The sequence below is a fragment of the Aquarana catesbeiana genome, linkage group LG05 (assembly GCF_042186555.1).
Source record: "Aquarana catesbeiana isolate 2022-GZ linkage group LG05, ASM4218655v1, whole genome shotgun sequence".
NCBI lineage: Eukaryota > Metazoa > Chordata > Amphibia > Anura > Ranidae > Aquarana > Aquarana catesbeiana.
This window is the reverse complement of record NC_133328.1, coordinates 599771206-599789163: the sequence shown is the minus strand read 5'-3', so window position 1 is coordinate 599789163 and position 17958 is coordinate 599771206. Positions and strand designations below refer to the sequence as shown.

The following is a 17958-nucleotide window of genomic DNA, read 5'->3' as shown; positions in this document are numbered from 1 at the left end:
TTCGGCACTGCGTCGCTTTAACTGCTAATTGCGCGGTCATGCAATGCTGTACCCAAACGAAATTTGCGTCCTTTTCTTCCCACAAATAGAGCTTTCTTTTGATAGTATTTGATCACCTCTGCCGTTTTTATTTTTTGCGCTATACACGGAAAAAGACCGAAAATTTTGAAAAAAAATGATATTTTCTACTTTTTGTTCTAAAAAAAATCCAATAAACTCAATTTTAGTCATACATTTAGGCCAAAATGTATTCGGCCACATGTCTTTGGTAAAAAAAATGTCAATAAGTGTATATTTATTGGTTTGCGCAAAAGTTATAGCGTCTACAAACTAGGGTACATTTTCTGGAATTTACACAGCCTTTAATTTATGACTGCCTATGTCGTTTCTTGAGGTGCTAAAATGGCAGGGCAGTACAAAACCCCCACAAATGACCCCATTTTGGAAAGTAGACACCCCAAGGAATTTGCTGAGAGGCATGTTGAGCCCATTGAATATTCATTTTTTTTGTCCCAAGTGATTGAATAATGACAAAAAAAAATTACAAAAAGTTGTCACTAAATGATATATTGCTCACACAGGCCATGGGCATATGTGGAATTGCACCCCAAAATACATTTAGCTGCTTCTCCTGAGTATGGGGATACCACATGTGTCGGACTTTTTGGGAGCCTAGCCGCGTACGGGGCCCCGAAAACCAATCACTGCCTTCAGGATTTCTAAGGGCGTACATTTTTGATTTTACTCCTCACTACCTATCACAGTTTTGAAGGCCATAAAATGCCCAGATGACATAAAACCCCCCCAAATGACCCCATTTTGGAAAGTAGACACCCCAAGCTATTTGCTTTGAGGCATGTTGAGTCCATGGAATGTTTTATATTTTGACACAAGTTGCGGGAAAGTGACAAATTTTTTTTTTTTTTGCACAAAGTTGTCACTAAATGATATATTGCTCACACAGGCCATGGGCATATGTGGAATTGCACCCCAAAATACATTTAGCTGCTTCTCCTGAGTATGGGGATACCACATGTGTGGGACTTTTTGGGAGCCTAGCCGCGTACGGGACCCCGAAAACCAATCACTGCCTTCAGGATTTCTAAGGGCGTACATTTTTGATTTTACTCCTCACTGCCTATCACAGTTTCGGAGGCCATGGAATGCCCAGGTGGCACAAACCCCCCCCAAACGACCCCATTTTGGAAAGTAGACACCCCAAGCTATTTGCTGAGAGGCATGGTGAGTATTTTGCAGCTCTCATTTGTTTTTGAAAATAAAGAAAGACGAGAAAAAAAATTTTTCTTTTTTCAATTTTCAAAACTTTGTGACAAAAAGTGAGGTCTGCAAAATACTCACTATACCTCTCATCAAATAGCTTGGGGTGTCTACTTTCCAAAATGGGGTCATTTGAGGGGTTTTTTTGCCACCTGGGCATTCCATGGCCTCCGAAACTGTGATAGGCAGTGAAGAGTGAAATCAAAAATTTACGGCCTTAGAAAGCCTGAAGGCGGTGATTGGTTTTCGGGGTCCCGTACGCGGCTAGGCTCCCAAAAAGTCTCACACATGTGGTATCCCCATACTCAGGAGAAGCAGCAGAATGTATTTTGGGGTGTAATTTCACATATTCCCATGGCATGTTTGAGCAATATATCATTTAGTGACAACTTTGCGCAAAAAAAAATAAAAAATTGTCTCTTTCCCGCAACTTGTGTCACAATATAAATTATTCCATGGACTCAACATGACTCTCAGCAAATAGCTTGGGGTGTCTACTTTCCAAAATGGGGTCATTTGGGGGGGTTTTGAACTGTCCTGGCATTTTATGCACAACATCTAGAAGCTTATGTCACACATCACCCACACTTCTAACCACTTGAAGACAAAGCCCTTTCTGACACTTATTGTTTACATAAAAAAATAATTTTTTTTTGCAAGAAAATTACTTTGAACCCCCAAACATTATATATTTTTTTTAAAGCAAATGCCCTACAGATTAAAATGGTGGGTGTTTCATTTTTTTTTTTCACACAGTATTTGCGCAGCGATTTTTCAAACGCATTTTTTGGGGAAAAAACACACTTTTTTAAATTTGAATGCACTAAAACACACTATATTGCCCAAATGTTTGATGAAATAAAAAAGATGATCTTAGGCCGAGTACATGGATACCAAACATGACATGCTTTAAAATTGCGCACAAACGTGCAGTGGCGACAAACTAAATACATTTTTAAAAGCCTTTACAGGTTACCACTTTAGATTTACAGAGGAGGTCTACTGCTAAAATTACTGCCCTCGATCTGACCTTCGCGGCGATACCTCACATGCATGGTGCAATTGCTGTTTACATTTGACGCCAGACCGACGCTTGCGTTCGCCTTAACGCGAGAGCAGGGGGGACAGGGGTGCTTTTTTTTTTTTTTTTTTTTTTTCTTTCATTATTATTATTTTTTTATCTTATTTTTAAACTGTTCCTTTCATTTTTTTTTTTTAATCATTTTTATTGTTATCTCAGGGAATGTAAATATCCCCTATCATAGCAATAGGTAGTGACAGGTACTCTTTTTTGCAAAAATTGGGGTCTATTAGACCCTAGATTTCTCCTCTGCCCTCAAAGCATCTGACCACACCAAGATCGGTGTGATAAAATGCTTTCCCAATTTCCCAATGGCGCTGTTTACATCCGGCGAAATCTAAGTCATAAAATGCTCGTAGCTTCCGGTTTCTTAGGCCATAGAGATGTTTGGAGCCACTCTGGTCTCTGATCAGCTCTATGGTCAGCTGGCTGAATCACCGGCTGCATTTTCAGGTTCCCTGTTGAGACAGGAGAGCCAGAGAAAAACACGGAAGACGTTGGGGGGGGGGAGGGGCATTCCCTCCCACTGCTTGTAAAAGCAGTCTAGAGGCTAATTAGCCGCTAGGATTGCTTTTACATGAAAGCCGACCGCTGGCTGAAAAGAATGATACCAAGATGATACCTAAACCTGCAGGCATCATTCTGGTATAACCACTCAAAGTCGTGAATGGCGTACCTGAAGACAAAAAAATGGTTAACAATAAAGCACAGTAAACGGTAAGGTATAAAAAATTGCATACCTGAAAAGCAAACATGATAAAACATAATAACAATAAAACATTGCAGAATAGAATACAGTAAAAAAGAGCAGAACAATAGAGAGAGAATAGAGAGAGAGAGAACAATAAAACGACAACTATTTTTTTTTATTTTATATTTTTGTATGTGTTTTTTTTTTTTTTTTTTACACTTTTTTTTGTAACTAACTTTTATAACTGTAACCGGTTCCAGGTTCGGGTCTCTCAAAATGCGATGGCATCTTGGGAGACCCTGTGAAAGTGTGCCTAGTCTGTGCAATGCTGTACCCTACGCTAATACTCAACTAGTGAATGGTAGCGTTCAAAACATTCACCAATGCAAAGACCAGGATTGTCAGGACAGGAGGGACAATAATAGCGGGTGTCACGCCTATATCCGCGCTTCCTGCAGACACAACATCTTTTTTGGGGGGGGGTTCGTTGGGTAGGGGTACTCGGGAGGACATAAAGAAAATGCCTCTCATGCAGCCGACTGCATTTGGTTGGGGATGTGAATGGGGGAAGTACGGGCGCTGCAGAAGCGGTGGGTTCCCAATTAGGATTGGCGAATGCAGCAGGAAGGGCACTATGGGCACGACGGGCCTGTGTTTGTCTTCTTGGTGGCAGCGGGACACTACTTGTGCTTGCCACCTCACCAGCTTGAACTGCACTTATGGGACTCGCCACGTCACCAAGTGTTACTGCAGTGCTGGTTTGACTATGACCGGGGTGTACTAGGCCGCTGGTGCTTGCCAGTTCACCAAAACGCTACCAAAAAAACTGTTAGCGATCGCAAGGATCAGGCCTGACTCTGCGAACGCTGCAGTTATGCGTTTAGTGTTTTGTAAGTGTCAGTGATCGATCGATACTGCACTTGGGTGGGCTGGGCTGGGCCGGGCGGAGGGGCAAAACGCAGGTGCTAGCAGGTATCTGGGCTGATCCCGCTAACACTGCGTTTGTGGGAACCCTAAACTGCTGGGGACGCCAGTATAGATCTGATCGGATCAGATATTGATCCGATCAGATACTATACCACTAAGGGAGGCGTATGCTGCGTGCGTGGGTGTTAGCGGTACTGGCGCTAATCTGACACTGCTTGGGGCTGGTGCTTGCCAGTTCACCAAAACACTACCAAAAAAACTGTTAGCGATCGCAGGGATCAGGCCTGACTATGCGAACGCTGCAGTTATGCGTTTAGTGTTTTGTAAGTGACAGTGATCGATCGATACTGCACTTGGGTGGGCCGGGCAGAGGGGCAAAACGCAGGTGCTAGCGGGTATCTGGGCTGATCCCGCTAACACTGCGTTTTTGGGAACCCTAAACTGCTGGGGACGCTAGTATAGATCTGATCGGATCAGATATTGATCCGTACAGATACTATACCACTAAGGGAGGCGTATGCTGCGTGCGTGGGTGTTAGCGGTACTGGCGCTAATCTGACGCTGCCTGGGGCGACGCATATCACCGCCGGGCGATCAGGGGGCTAAACTTTTATTCGGTAATAAACGGCGGGTGCCCTGACACTATAAAAAATAAACGAACTAACCAGCGTCACTCGTAACAGTTATACGGTGATCAGTGGTGAAAGGGTTAACTAGGGGGCAATCAAGGGGTTAAAACATTTATTAGGTAGTATATGGGGGTCCCTGTCGCTATAAAACGCTGACGGCGAACCTAAATATTTACCTCACTAACTAGCGTCACCAGCGACACTAATACAGCGATCAGAAAAATGATCGCTTAGTGACACTGGTGACAGGGGGTGATCAAGGGGTTAAAACTTTATTAGGGGGGGTTAGGGGGGTATCCTAGACCTAAAGGGGGGTAACACTCACTGCCCTAACACTGTAACTGTCACAAACTGACACTATGCAGTAATCAGAAAAAAAAAAAAAAATACTGCTAATGTCAGTTTGTGACAGGGGGGGGGGGTGATTGGGGGGGCGATCGGGGGGGGGATCGGGGGTGTAAGGTATGCCTGGCATGTTCTACTGTGTGTTTGTGTTGTGTGCACTTACATGTCTTCTCTCCTCGGCGCTGGACGGAAACTGCCAGACCGAGGAGAGATGACATCACATCCTCTGCCTGTGTGAAACTACACACAGGCAGAGGAGGATTCCCATTGGCTGGGAGCGATCGCGAGGGGGGGGCCACGATCGGATGGTCTCCCCCTCGCCTCCCGACGCTCCCAGTCAGATGCCGACCGCCGCTGGCACCGGGGGGGGGTCCGATCGGACCCCCCGCCCGCGGGAGGCAGATCACGTATATATACGTGATTCTGCCTGCCCGTGCCATTCTGCCGACGTATATCTACGTTAGGCGGTCGGCAAGTGGTTAAAGCACTCTCACTAAAGGTTTTTCTGTTGAATAAATGGTAAATGTTCATCTCTCCGGCAACTGGTTTTCATTCTAATGAAAAGACCACTGTCGTTTCTCTCGCTGGCTCCAGTGGTGTTGAAGGTTTCTGGATTTAACAAATGAACACAGTGAGGGACCAGGAAAACACACCAGGTGTATTTGATTCTGAAGAGTCTTCAGGCAGTAGGTTCTGTTCATTACAGTGTAGATCAGTAGTACAGGCAGAAGGAGAGGTGCATATTTTGTATGTTCTTTGCAGAGGAAGCTTTTTAACAGCAGGGGGGTTGAATCAAACTTTTCAAATAGTGTGCCCTCTGGTGCTTAATCTACCCTTTTTTTTTTTTATATTACATTAGCAAATATGGAATCGCAAGCATCGGTCACATAAAGGCTTACAATTCAAAAGCACAAGTGCTCACAGAATATACTGTATTATTCCTTTTAATATTTTAAAAACATTGCTTTTAGTTAATTCTGTGTGGGTAGCCATATTCATATGACCTGACACTGGCTGTTCTTCCTACATATGGTAGAACAAAGAGTCTTACCACTGTTCCTATCAATTGTGTCTGTCAAGTTTATTAACATTCATTGGTTTGTCCCGTGACGTGCACTCACTACATCTGTTATTACAGTCCCTAATATAAAATGTGACAATAATTAAAGGCGTCAAATATTTTGTATTCGGTTTTGCCTGCAAAACAAATATTTGCAATATTAAGAAGCATGCCCTCCATTTTAACACTCCTACCCTGAAAATGGTAAATGCTGATAATTATCATAAGAGGTTTATATAGTGCATACAGTTTGCGCTTTAAAAAAAATAAAGGAAGACAGTACAGTTATAAAACCACTTAAGACCAGAAAGTTAGGACGCTCTTTGAGGACTAACGCTGGGTATACATGGATCAAAATTTGGTCAGTTCAGCAGGGACCATCTTAATTTTGATTTGGGTAGCCCTCCCTGTTTGACAGACGTTGATCGCTAGTTCAGCTTCTGTCAAATGGGACCCGTTGAAAAACCACCTTCGATCAGCAGCTGTAGCACTAATCAATGTATTCTGACAGCGCAGTGTCCTTGCTATCAGAAAACAATGTCCCAGTTGGGGGTGGATTCCTGGATGCAGAAATCTGTTTATTTTTTTCCTTCATTCCATCAGTTCCAAAAAAGGAAACAATGTGTACCCAGCTTTACAATCTAGGAGAGGAGCAAGTGATACAAGAGGTGTTGGCTATAGGGGATGAGTTGATGGAGAAATTAGGTTTAAGTAGACGCAGGATGAAATGTTCTAATGATGCATTATCCCCCTTAAGGATTACATTCCCAGAGCCTTGCTTACTGATGATCTCCATCAAATGTTATCGCCCTCACTTGAACTTATTTCTTTGACACCAATTGTGCTTTTACTAATTCGGGTATTTGAATTACATCGACTCTTCATTGCATTGCTTAGGTGACTTTGGTATGGATGACCGAGAGATGATGCGTGAAGGCAGTGCATTTGAAGATGACATGTTGGTCAGTACCAGCGCCTCCAATCTGTTACTGGAGCCAGAACAGAATGATGCCCCGCTGATCGAGAAGAGCAACCACTTGGAATATGATGACCAGTACAAAGATGACAACTTCGGGGATGGAAATGACGGAGGAATATTGGGTATGAATTGTCATGTCGTGTGATAAAGTCATTGCCAATAGCTATTTAAAGTGTATCTAAAGCCAGATTTTTTAATTTATTTTTTTCCCCATTCCCATTTTGGATAGTGTACACAGCATGGATAAACCCTCTTGGATGTACATGTTTTTTGTTTTCTTACAATATTTTTTACCATGTCTGCCTTTCGGGAGATCTCCTTTTTTTTTTCCCCTGCAATCTCTTTAAATTGAAGTAAACACCTCCTAAATATATGCCACTAGAACGAGTGTCTGCGAAGATTTCCCCACTTTTCTGGTGGCAACTCTGTTTCAATCCCTATTTTTATGACATTGGTCAATGAGACGAATGGAGTATGAATAAAGAAATTAATAAAGGTGTGTTTTTTTTTTTTTTTTTTTTTTTTTTTTTTTTTTTTTTTTTTTTTTTTTGTGAACCTTAGGAAGGACAGTATTGCCGAAAACGGTTCTCCATTCTGTTAACTATTTTGAAAAAAAAAGCAGAAAGCTGGTGCATCCTCTTTATCCTTTTATGAATTGTACAGGGAGTGGCATGTAGGAGTCTGATGGATGTTGGTGCAGGGATGCTAAACGATCGCAGTGTATGCATTTGTTCACAGAATCTGTACTCACTGTCACTTTATTCTACCAGATGACAAGCTTATAAGTGATGGTGGCGGGGGTATCTTTGATGACCCACCCACGCTTCCAGAAGAAGGTATCGCAATGCCTGAACAGCCCCCACATGATGACGATCTGGACGACGATGATAATGTATCCCGTAAGTAATTCAGCAGAAGACTGTCTACAATGGCATAAAGTGTGCCAAATTTTCTGCATTCTCTAATGCTTGTCCCTGTTTATCTGTTTTCATTAATATACACTATTTCTCTCCAGTTGGGGGGGCAGACAGCCCTGATTCTGTGGATCCTGTGGAGCCTCTGCCAACTATGACTGATCAGACTACTTTGGTCCCAAATGAGGAGGAGGCTTTTGCTCTGGAGCCAATTGATATTACAGGTGAATCCTTTTTTGTATTTGGAAAATGCTTAGAACATGTTCTTTCCAGTATGTTTGGAACTTAGAAGCATTTCATATATATATATTTACCTGTGTTAACGGTCGGTCTTTGCATCTTTTAGTCAAGGAAACTAAGGCCAAGAGGAAGAGAAAGCTGATTGTGGACAGTGTGAAGGAGTTGGACAGCAAAACCATTCGTGCACAGCTGAGCGACTACTCTGATATTGTAACAACTCTGGACCTGGCACCTCCAACCAAGAAACTGATGATGTGGAAAGAGACTGGAGGTGTGGAAAAACTTTTCTCACTTCCTGCTCAGCCTTTGTGGAACCCTAGGCTCCTGAAGGTAAGAGACCCAAAATTAGAACCTGTAGTTGGCATTAATTAGTAAGAACGCATTCAATATGCTCCTTCTGTTCTCTGTTAACAGCTGTTTACACGTTGCCTCACACCTCTGGTAGCTGATGAGCTCAGAAAGAGGAAAAAAGGTGGCGAAGCTGATAATTTAGATGAGTTCCTGAAGGAATTTGAGAATCCGGAAGTTCCAAGAGAGGAAATGAGACAACAGGAAGTTATTGGTAAGTGTTTGCCCTATTCTGTGGTTCAGAACGCCACTCGTAGCAAATGCAGTTAGTCAGATGGTTTATGTAATGATTAAGCTGTTCACAACCGCGCTGTAGCTGAATGACATGGATGCACTCGGCCAGGAGGCCGTCGTAGGACGTCGTCCTGTGCTCATGCTGCCTGCGCCCCCCCCCCCCTCCCCCATGTAGCACATTGGCAGTAATCGCAGCTGATCAGACTGTGGTAAAAAGCCAATCACTGCAGCTCTTTTCCGCGTGATCAAATGTAAACAGGATTTGCCAATTATTGGCAATCCTCTCATGCTGGCGAGGAAAGCCGATAACCAGCAAATCGACACAGGGAACATCTACACTGATAATCGGGGCAGTGATCGTCAGTGCCCACCAGTGCAGCCTCATCAGTGAAGGAGCAAAATTACTTATTTTACAAACTTTTTCAAAATTGTCTTTTTTTTTTTTTTTTTTTTTTTTTTTTTTTTTTTGTAAAAAAAAACAGTGGGGATTTAAATACAATACATTGCATCAGTGCAGGAGAAAAATTACTTACCGTATTGACATATAACACGCACTTTTTTCCCCTGAAAATCGTGGGTGCGTGTTATAGGCCGATCCCCGCCGATTTTGTGTGATCGGAGCGATCGCCGCCGACATACACAGCCGTGTGTAGATTCAAATATGGCGCCGAGACTGCAGGGATTCGTCGGAGCCGAGATACACATATCCGAGTGTTCTCGGCTTTTTCCGGCACCGCCGTCACGCCTAGTCCCGCCCTTGGACCTGTGTTATGTCCATCATAGGGCGGGACTGTGAGCGGCGCCGAAAAAAGCCGAGAACACTCGGGTATGTGTATCTCGGCTCCGACGAATCCCTGCAGTCTCGGCGCCATATTTGAATCTACACACGGCTGTGTATGTCGGCGGTGAGTGCACAAACCTGCACTGGGGCAAAGCTGCACGGGCAAACCTGCACTGGGGTAAGGCTGCACATGGACAGAATGCTGCATTGATGGGCATTTTAATGTAAGTTTTTTTTTTTTTCCTCAAAATTCCCTCCTAAACTTGGGGTGCGTGTTATACGCCGGCGCGTGTTATATGCCGATAAATACGGTATTTACAACTTTTTTTGTTTTTTTCCTTTTGTTTAGCAAAAAATAAAAACCCCAGTGGTAATTAAATACTGCCAAAAGAAAGCTGTCTCAAAAAAAATTTGGTTTAGGTACAGTGTTGCATGACTGTGCAATTATCATTCAAAGTGCAACAGCTCTGAAAGCTGAAAATTTGGCCTGGGTAGGAAGGGGGTGAAAGTGCTCAGTAGACAAGTGGTTAAAGAGGAAGTAAAGTATTCCTTTTTTAATTGTACCTACAGGTAATAAGAGGAAGACTTTAAGGCTTACCTCTAGGTACTGTAAATATCTCCTAAACTTGCACTGTTTAGCAGATACTTACTAATATACGTCGGCGCATGTGCACTAAAGGAACGGCCCGCTCGAGCTGTTTCTTCAGGGCCCGTGCCGTGACCGCCAGCTCCTGCGTGTGCGTGAGAGTGACGTCATCGCGGCACTGGCCAATCACAGCGCCGGAGCATGCGAACCCGGAATTTAACTCCGGGAAAGACGTCGGCCCTGTCTGTGTTGTACCGGCGCTGATTCAGTGCATCATTCTAAGGTAAGGTAAATTTCATAATGAGCTAGTGATGCATACTAGCTCATTATACTTTTTTGGTCTTTCAGGGTTTGGTTTTTTCTTTGTTTTTTGGAGGTTTACAACCTCTTTAACAACTTAAGGGCCGGCGCACGACTATGTACGTCGGCACAATAGCACGGCTGGGCAAATGGGCGTATATATACGACCATTTGAATTTCCCACCGTGTCATTGCGTGCGCCGGCCGGGAGCTCCGTGAGTTGGGTCCCGCGGACTCGATCGCAGCGGGGATACCCACGATCGTCTCACGGAGAGCAGGAACGGGGAGATGCTGATGTAAACAGCATCTCCCCGTTCTGGCTAGTGACAGTGTCACTCGATCTCTGCTCCCTGTTATCAGGAGCAGAGATCAGTGTACTGACAGACACAGCCCAACCCCCCTACAGTTAGAAAACACTCCCTAGTACTGACTTAACCCCTCCCCGCCCCCTAGTGGTTAACCCCTTCACTGCCAGTGTCATTTACACAGGAATCAATGCATTTTTATAGCACTGATTGCTGTATAAATGACAATGGTCCCAAAAATGTCCGACATGTCCGCCATAACGTCGCAGTCACAATAAAAATCGCTGATCGCCGCCAAAACTAGTAAAAAAAAAAATTAATAAAAATGCCATAAAACTATCCCCTATTTTGTAAACGCTATAACTTTTGCGCAAATCAATCAACGCTTATTGCGATTTTATTTTTTATTTATTTTTTTTTTTTTACCAAAAATATGTAGAATACGTATCGGCCTAAACTGAGGAAAAAAATGTTTTTTATATATATTTTTGGGGGATATTTATTATAGCAAAAAGTAAAAAATGCGTTTTTTTTTTCAAAATTGTCGCTCTTATTTTGTTTATAGCGCAAAAAATAAAAATCGCAGAGGTGATCAAATACCACCAAAAGAAAGCTCTATTTGTGGGAAAAAGACATCAATTTTGTTTGAGAGCCACGTCGCACGACCGCGCAATTGTCAGTTAAAGCGACGCAGTGCCGAATCGCAAAAAGTACTCTGGTCTTTAAAAAAATAATTTTCTAGCAAAAAAAAAAAAAATTTCTTAGAAGCACAAAAAATAAATGTTTGTGTGTATGTGTGTGTGTGTGTGTATATATATATATATATATATATATATATATATATATATATATATATATATATATATATAAATTTTATATATATAAATTTTATATATTGTGAAAGATAATGTTACGCCGAGTAAGTTGATACCCACATCTCATGCTTCAAAATTTCTACAGGTTACCAGTTTTGAGTTGGAGGATTTTTGCTAGCATTATTGCTCTCATTTGAACGATCATGGCCATACTTTGCATGCGTTTTGAACACTGTTTTACATATGCAGGCGTGACCTGCTGATGCGTTCGCTTCTGTGCACGAGCTCGGCGGGACGGGGTGCTTTAAATTTTTTTTTTTTTTTTTTTTTTTATTGCATTTAAGTCTTAATGTCAGATCTGAGGTCTTTTTGACCCCAGATTTCACATTAAAGAGGTCCTGTCATGCTTTTTTTCTATTACAAGAGAGGTTTACATTTCTTGTAATAAGAATAAAAGTGGGCAAAATTTTTTTTTTTTTTAAAGTAAAATAATTTTTTTATTTTTACACTGTTCATTTACAAAAAAATGTTTTGGTCACTTGTAAACATCCCCTTTTGTAATAGAAAAAAAGCATGACAGGACCTCTTTAATGTGAGACTTGGGGTCCAAAAGACCGCCCTCTGCCGCCCCAGATTAAAAGTGATCTTGCGGCGACTCTGTCGCAGAGACCACTTTTATATGAAAGGGGACCGCCCACTGTTTTTAAAAATATCGGGGTTATGACAGCAGATGGCTGGCAATACCCCAGTATTTTTTTCAACAGCGGGTAGTCCGCTTTAAGATCAAAGTGGTCTCAGCAGCAGATTTGCCACAAGATCACTTTTATCGGCGTCGGAAGAGGTGCCTGCGTCCCGGTTGTCTCTGTCGCTTACCGGATCTGTCAGTAGCGGTGGATCTGATCCTATCCCCTGGTAGGCAGGAAGTCTAGTGAGGGAAGATGGCCTCCACTCGACTCCATACCATTGGATGATGTCAAACGTCACTTCCGCCCAACAGCCTTTTTTTTTTTTATTGCTTTGAAGTGTAAATGTGAGATCTGAGGGCTTTTTGACCCCAGATCTCACATTAAAGAGGTCCTATCAGAAGTGACTCATGCTGGTGGCAGAGGAAGGAGGAGGCATCAGACAGAAAATACACTTGGTGCTCTTAATTGAGACAAGTACACACTATAGAGGGATATGTTTTGTTCATATTTCATATATGAGGTTTGCAACCACTAATGCACGATTTGCTGAGTGCAGGAAGTACAGCTGTTTTAGTCCCAGTGCTTTGACAGGAGAGGTGCATCTGCTGTGACTATCTGCCTTTCCCCACCGCTGTCCAGTCGCAGAATAGTTAGTATTTTGTGAATGGTTCCCATAATACAAAAACCTTCTGTGATTGAGCAAGAGGTAAGGGCAGCTGGACAATACTCTGCAGCTTTTGTTGCTGAGATCTGAATGTCACGTTCCTGAAGCATAGTGATGGTTGAATTCTCGGCACTTGTTAAAAATGTAAATCGTAAATAAAAGTATCAATAGTAGCTATGCTGCACCAAGCTTGCCTTTTTTTTCCCTTTGTCCCCCATTGGGTGCATTCTCAAGGGTGCATCCCCACTCAGTTGTGCTGTTTGTCGAGTAGAAACAAAGAGGGAGTCATACACAAAGTACAAGCCTGTGGCACTTCATCTAAATATCTGACTTTGCGGTCTGTACAGGCCAGACAGGTCTGGATATGCATGCCTTGCGTATCAGGCTTTAACCATCTAAGTACCAGCCTCTAATACCCTTTGTTACCTGACCCTTGTTTTCCGTGCTGTGATAATTTGACAATTACTCCATAGTGCAACACTGTACCCAAATTTTGTGCGTTTTATTTTTTTTGAATGATTTCTTTTAGTATTAACCACTGTTCTGTGTTTTGTTTTTTTGTTTTTTGTTTTTTTTTTATTATAACATTTTTGAGAAAGTTCCTCTTCCTGTTGAAATAAAAATGCCTGAACAGACAGGCTGCCATGTCCGATATTTAGATATAGTGCCACTGGCTCATCTTTGCAGGCGCTTTCATTTCTACTTGGTAAATAAGTCCACAAGGTGTCATACACCTTGTTTGACCTAAGACCTTATAAGCCAGCAGATTTTTAAAACTATTGCAATTGCTGGAGTTCTTCCCTCCCCACAGCTTTTCTTTTTTCAGCACAATACTTGCAGTGCTGAGTGCAGATGAAGCCTTGTTAGTCATTTTTGGTGTAACTTTGATAACTTGCTATGTCATGGAGTCAACGTCTTTATTTCCAGACCAACCCATATTGGAAGAAGCCAGTAGATTGCAGGAGTCTATGATGGAGGGAAGCAGAACTCAGCTGGATGAAACTATAATGCCACCACCACCAACTCCTCAGCCGCCACCGCCGCAGCAGCAGCAAGGTGTGAAGCGTGACTCTCAACAGATGGAACCAGAGCCATTGATTCCTGTAAGTCTTGCTTGCTTTTCATTTTGGCATATGAAGCTCATTTCAGTCCCTTTTTGTATCCCCACCTCCTCCTCCAATGCTTGCATGTTTCTAATTTTATTTATTTTTTGTGCAGCAAGAACCAGAGCCTCAGATAGAGATGCCACCTGTGGAACTTCCACCAGAGGAACCTCAGACCCTTAGTGAGCTAATTCCAGAGCTCAATCTTCTACCAGAGAAGGAAAAAGACAAGGAGGATGAGGAAGAGGAGGTAACTTATGAACTTTTCCTTTTACAATATATTTTTTAAACCCTAACCCTGGATTCACACTAGTGTGGGAACCAGTGTGATTCCAGCACCAGTTTCCCCATCGCTCCTCTCCCACAGGCAGTTCATACTGCCTTGTGCGAACTGCTGCAGGTGTCATTATGACACCCCCAGTTTAGTTCACAGATCGTAGTGTGAACTGTGTGAACACCCATGGAATCCGATTCTAATGCAGGGAAAAACAAGTCCCTGCACTATTTTCTGTGCGAATCTAATGCGAGCCATACAACTGGCTAAATTTACATTGCTCAGAAAACGCATGTGATCGGCACCTGCGGTGCGGGTGCGAATCGCATGCGATCTCTGAGATCGCGCTAGTGTGAACCCAGGCTAAATGTGAAGTGCAGCCAAAGCTCTTTTTGGCCCTACAGTAGATATAGAGAGTCTACACACTCTTGTTAAAATGTCAGGTTTCTGTGATGTAAAAAATTGAGACAAAGATAAATCATTTCAGAGCTTTTTCCGACTTTTTAATGTGACCTATAAACTATACAACTCAATTGAAAAACAAACTGAAATCTTGGGGGGTGGAGAAGTAAAAAAATAAAATGTGGTTACATAAGCGTGCACAGCCTTCTATAACTGGGGATGTAGCTGTGTTCGGAATTAAGCAATCGCATTCCAACTAATGTTAAATAGGAGCCAGTACACACCTGCCATCATTTAAAGTGCCTCTGATTAAATAAAGTTCAGCTGCCTTTCCTCCAGTCAGCTGTCACAGTGTATGGCAAGACTCCACTCCCACAGCTGTAACAGGAAGAAAAAAAAATCTCTAACACTTTCTAAACATTATATAAAACTGAAGACCGTAGATATACAAATAAAACTTATGTAGGGATATTTGTTTCATCCCTGTGTATCATCGGAGGCTATTCACTTCACTGGGTATAGGAGAGGATTTACGTCCAGGATTAGTAAGCTGCAGTATTTTTTTTTGTTTTTTTTTTGTTTTGGGTATAAATTAAAGGCTAAGTTCGCCTTTGAAACATGTTACATGTTCCAGCTCCTGCATCCTCTCCTACCAATCCCTCCTCGCTGTAACAGTGGATGGGGGATTCTCTCCCCACACCTGCAGTCACAATTTAAAAACGGTGGGGCTGCACCCACACTGGCACGTCATTCATTCACTGAATTCTGTTCTAGCATTTTTTTTTTTTTTTTATCACTTTTATTCTTTAAGTCTCAGGTAAACATCCCTTGTGACAGCAATAGGCATGTGACAGGTACTCCTTGGTAGAGACCCCCAGATCTCTCCATAAAATCAGCGAGATCAAATGCTTTTGATTTTTAAAAATGGCGGTTTTTACATCTGGGTGACATCACTTCCGGGGTAATAAATCATAGAGCCAAAGGAAGCCGATCTGGTTTTTGCTGGGCTCTATGATCAGCTGCCAGAAGCGCTGGCTGGTGTTAATCTCACTAACAGGCAAAGGCAGCAATACAAACCTGACCAGTATCCTAATCCATCTCCACTCCAAAGCTAAAAAAAAAAAATAAAAGTTGCCTTTAGCTATTTTAAGATGTTCAAAAATCCTTCCTGTTGTGTTTTTTTTTTTTTTTTTGTTTTTTTTTTTAAGTTTTGTCCCCAAGAGGCATTGATGCACATACATTAATTGTCACTCATCCACTTTGTTCTTTTAATTGCTTTTTGATTTCTACACTTGTTTGCCTTGTTGATTACTTGCCCTCAGTCCTCCGTATTGTACAAAGTTTGGCTTCATCTGTAAATGACTGTTTAAATATATACAACATGGCTCGGAAGCTGGCACTGAGGTCGCTTGCTTCTGTTTGCCTTGCTGAAAGGACACAATGGTACATCGTAATTTCCCTCACCAGCCAACAAAAACATCTGTGATTTTAACATCTCAATAAAAAATCTGCTTTGCTGAATATTTTCTTAGCGCAGAGACAGGAGACTCATTTGCTGTGTATCAGATGAGCAGGTAGTTTAGGATGGGATATTGAAAAATATGAATTCATTTTCCCCTTCACTTGTTATCCTATGAATATTAATCACTGCTTGCAGCTGTTTCACTAAGTGCTGTGATTGTTGCTGCAGGAGGAAGATGCCACGGGGACTGAGCAGGACCAGGAAGAGAGAAGGTGGAACAAGAGGACTCAACAGATGCTGCACGGTCTTCAGGTACTGCACCACTTCCCTTTCCCCCAAACAACATTGGATCACAACTGCTTCCCTTGCTGGCGTCAGCAGTCCATTGATGATTTATCTTTAGGGAACACAGTTGATTGCAAAGTATAGAATTTGCATTAAGCTGTGTGCATTTTTTTTTTTTTCCTGCTCTAGTGAAGTTGCCATCTGTAAGGTTGCTTTAAAAGGTACTTCAGTTTACAAAACAAAAGACTTGATGTAAACCTGTTGACCGGAAATAAATATCAAAAGCACATGACAGTGTCTGCATGTACTGTACCTTACCTTCTAAGTTTAGATGAATCTGAAGTGATCTTTATGTAAATGGGGCAGTTGGCTCCAAAGTAACCACTTAAGGACCAGGCTTTTCTGGCAATTTTTGTTCACATGTAACAAATCATTTTTGGGGTTTTTTTCGCTAGAATTGCTTAGAACTCTTAAACGTTTGTTTTATTTATAGTGGAGGCCCTATAGAATAAATTGGTGGGTTTTACTTTTTTTTTTTTTTTTTTTTGCACAGCAGTTTTTCAAATGCAATTTATTGGGAAAAAAAATCTGCTTTTTTTTAATTGTAATGCAAAAGACACAATACGTAACACAATTTTTTTGTAGAACATTAAAGACGTTATGCCGAAAAAATGGATGCCAAACATGTCACGCTTTAAAATTGCGCACGCCTGTGCATATGTTACTATCCATAGGCAACCCTTTAAAAGCCTTTACTGGTTACTGCTTTAGATTTACAGAGGAGGTCTAGTGCTAGAATTACTGCCCTCAATCTGACATTCGTGTGGTAACTAAAATTTTATTTTTACACTGTTGCTTTACTTTATTTTTTTTTCTTGCTGTCACAAGAATGTGAACTTCATTGTGACAAATGGGCATGTGACAGGTACTCTTAATGTGGTTAACTGGGCACTTTAAATGCATTCAAAACAATAAGATCTGTGTTTTCAAATGCTTTTGAGTTTTTTTTTTTTTTAAAAATGCCTGAGTTTGAGCAAGCTGCAGAGGGTGGCACATATCTTCCTGCTGCTTGCAATCGAGTGGCTAATTGGCTGCTCTGATTAGTGTTACAAGAGAGCGGACAGCCGGTGTTCTGTCGAAGTGCCCCTATCAAAATGCCTGGCCGGAACTGCTCGTGCGCAGAACGAAGCCTCAGAACAGCTGAGTTTAAGATCAGCTGTTGTCTCGCGTTGCCGAGGCACGTTCATGTAGGTGAGGGACGGATATTTACATGAAGGAGGCGGGTATTTCAATGATGGGCAGTGCTGGGGGCGGAATTTTTATCGATGGCCAAACAAATTTGCTAAAAGAAATCTTTATGTAATTTAGAAAAAGCTGCCCTTCAATTGATTAAACATGCCCCGCAAGCGTTCAAAATGAATAGCAGATAAAGATTTCTTTTGCAGATTTCTTTGCCCATCGATACAAATTCCTCCCCAGCAATGCCCATCATTGAAATATCTGCCCCTTCATGTAAATATCCATCCCTCACCTACATGAACGTGTCTCGGCCACGTGAGACAACAGCTG

The 17958-nt window shown here is 42.1% G+C and overlaps 1 protein-coding gene across 1 annotated transcript in view; it reads left to right on the top strand.

Annotated features, from left to right (window-relative positions):
• RAD21 (RAD21 cohesin complex component) overlaps window positions 1–17958 on the top strand; it is a 58419-nt gene that overhangs the window by 29886 nt on the left and 10575 nt on the right. The window contains exons 6-13 of the mRNA XM_073632174.1: window positions 6909–7112; window positions 7761–7889; window positions 8006–8128; window positions 8251–8474; window positions 8559–8706; window positions 13791–13966; window positions 14082–14216; window positions 16333–16416. Of these exons, the coding sequence (XP_073488275.1) occupies window positions 6909–7112; window positions 7761–7889; window positions 8006–8128; window positions 8251–8474; window positions 8559–8706; window positions 13791–13966; window positions 14082–14216; window positions 16333–16416 (1223 nt within the window). The remainder of the gene's footprint in view (window positions 1–6908; window positions 7113–7760; window positions 7890–8005; window positions 8129–8250; window positions 8475–8558; window positions 8707–13790; window positions 13967–14081; window positions 14217–16332; window positions 16417–17958) is intronic.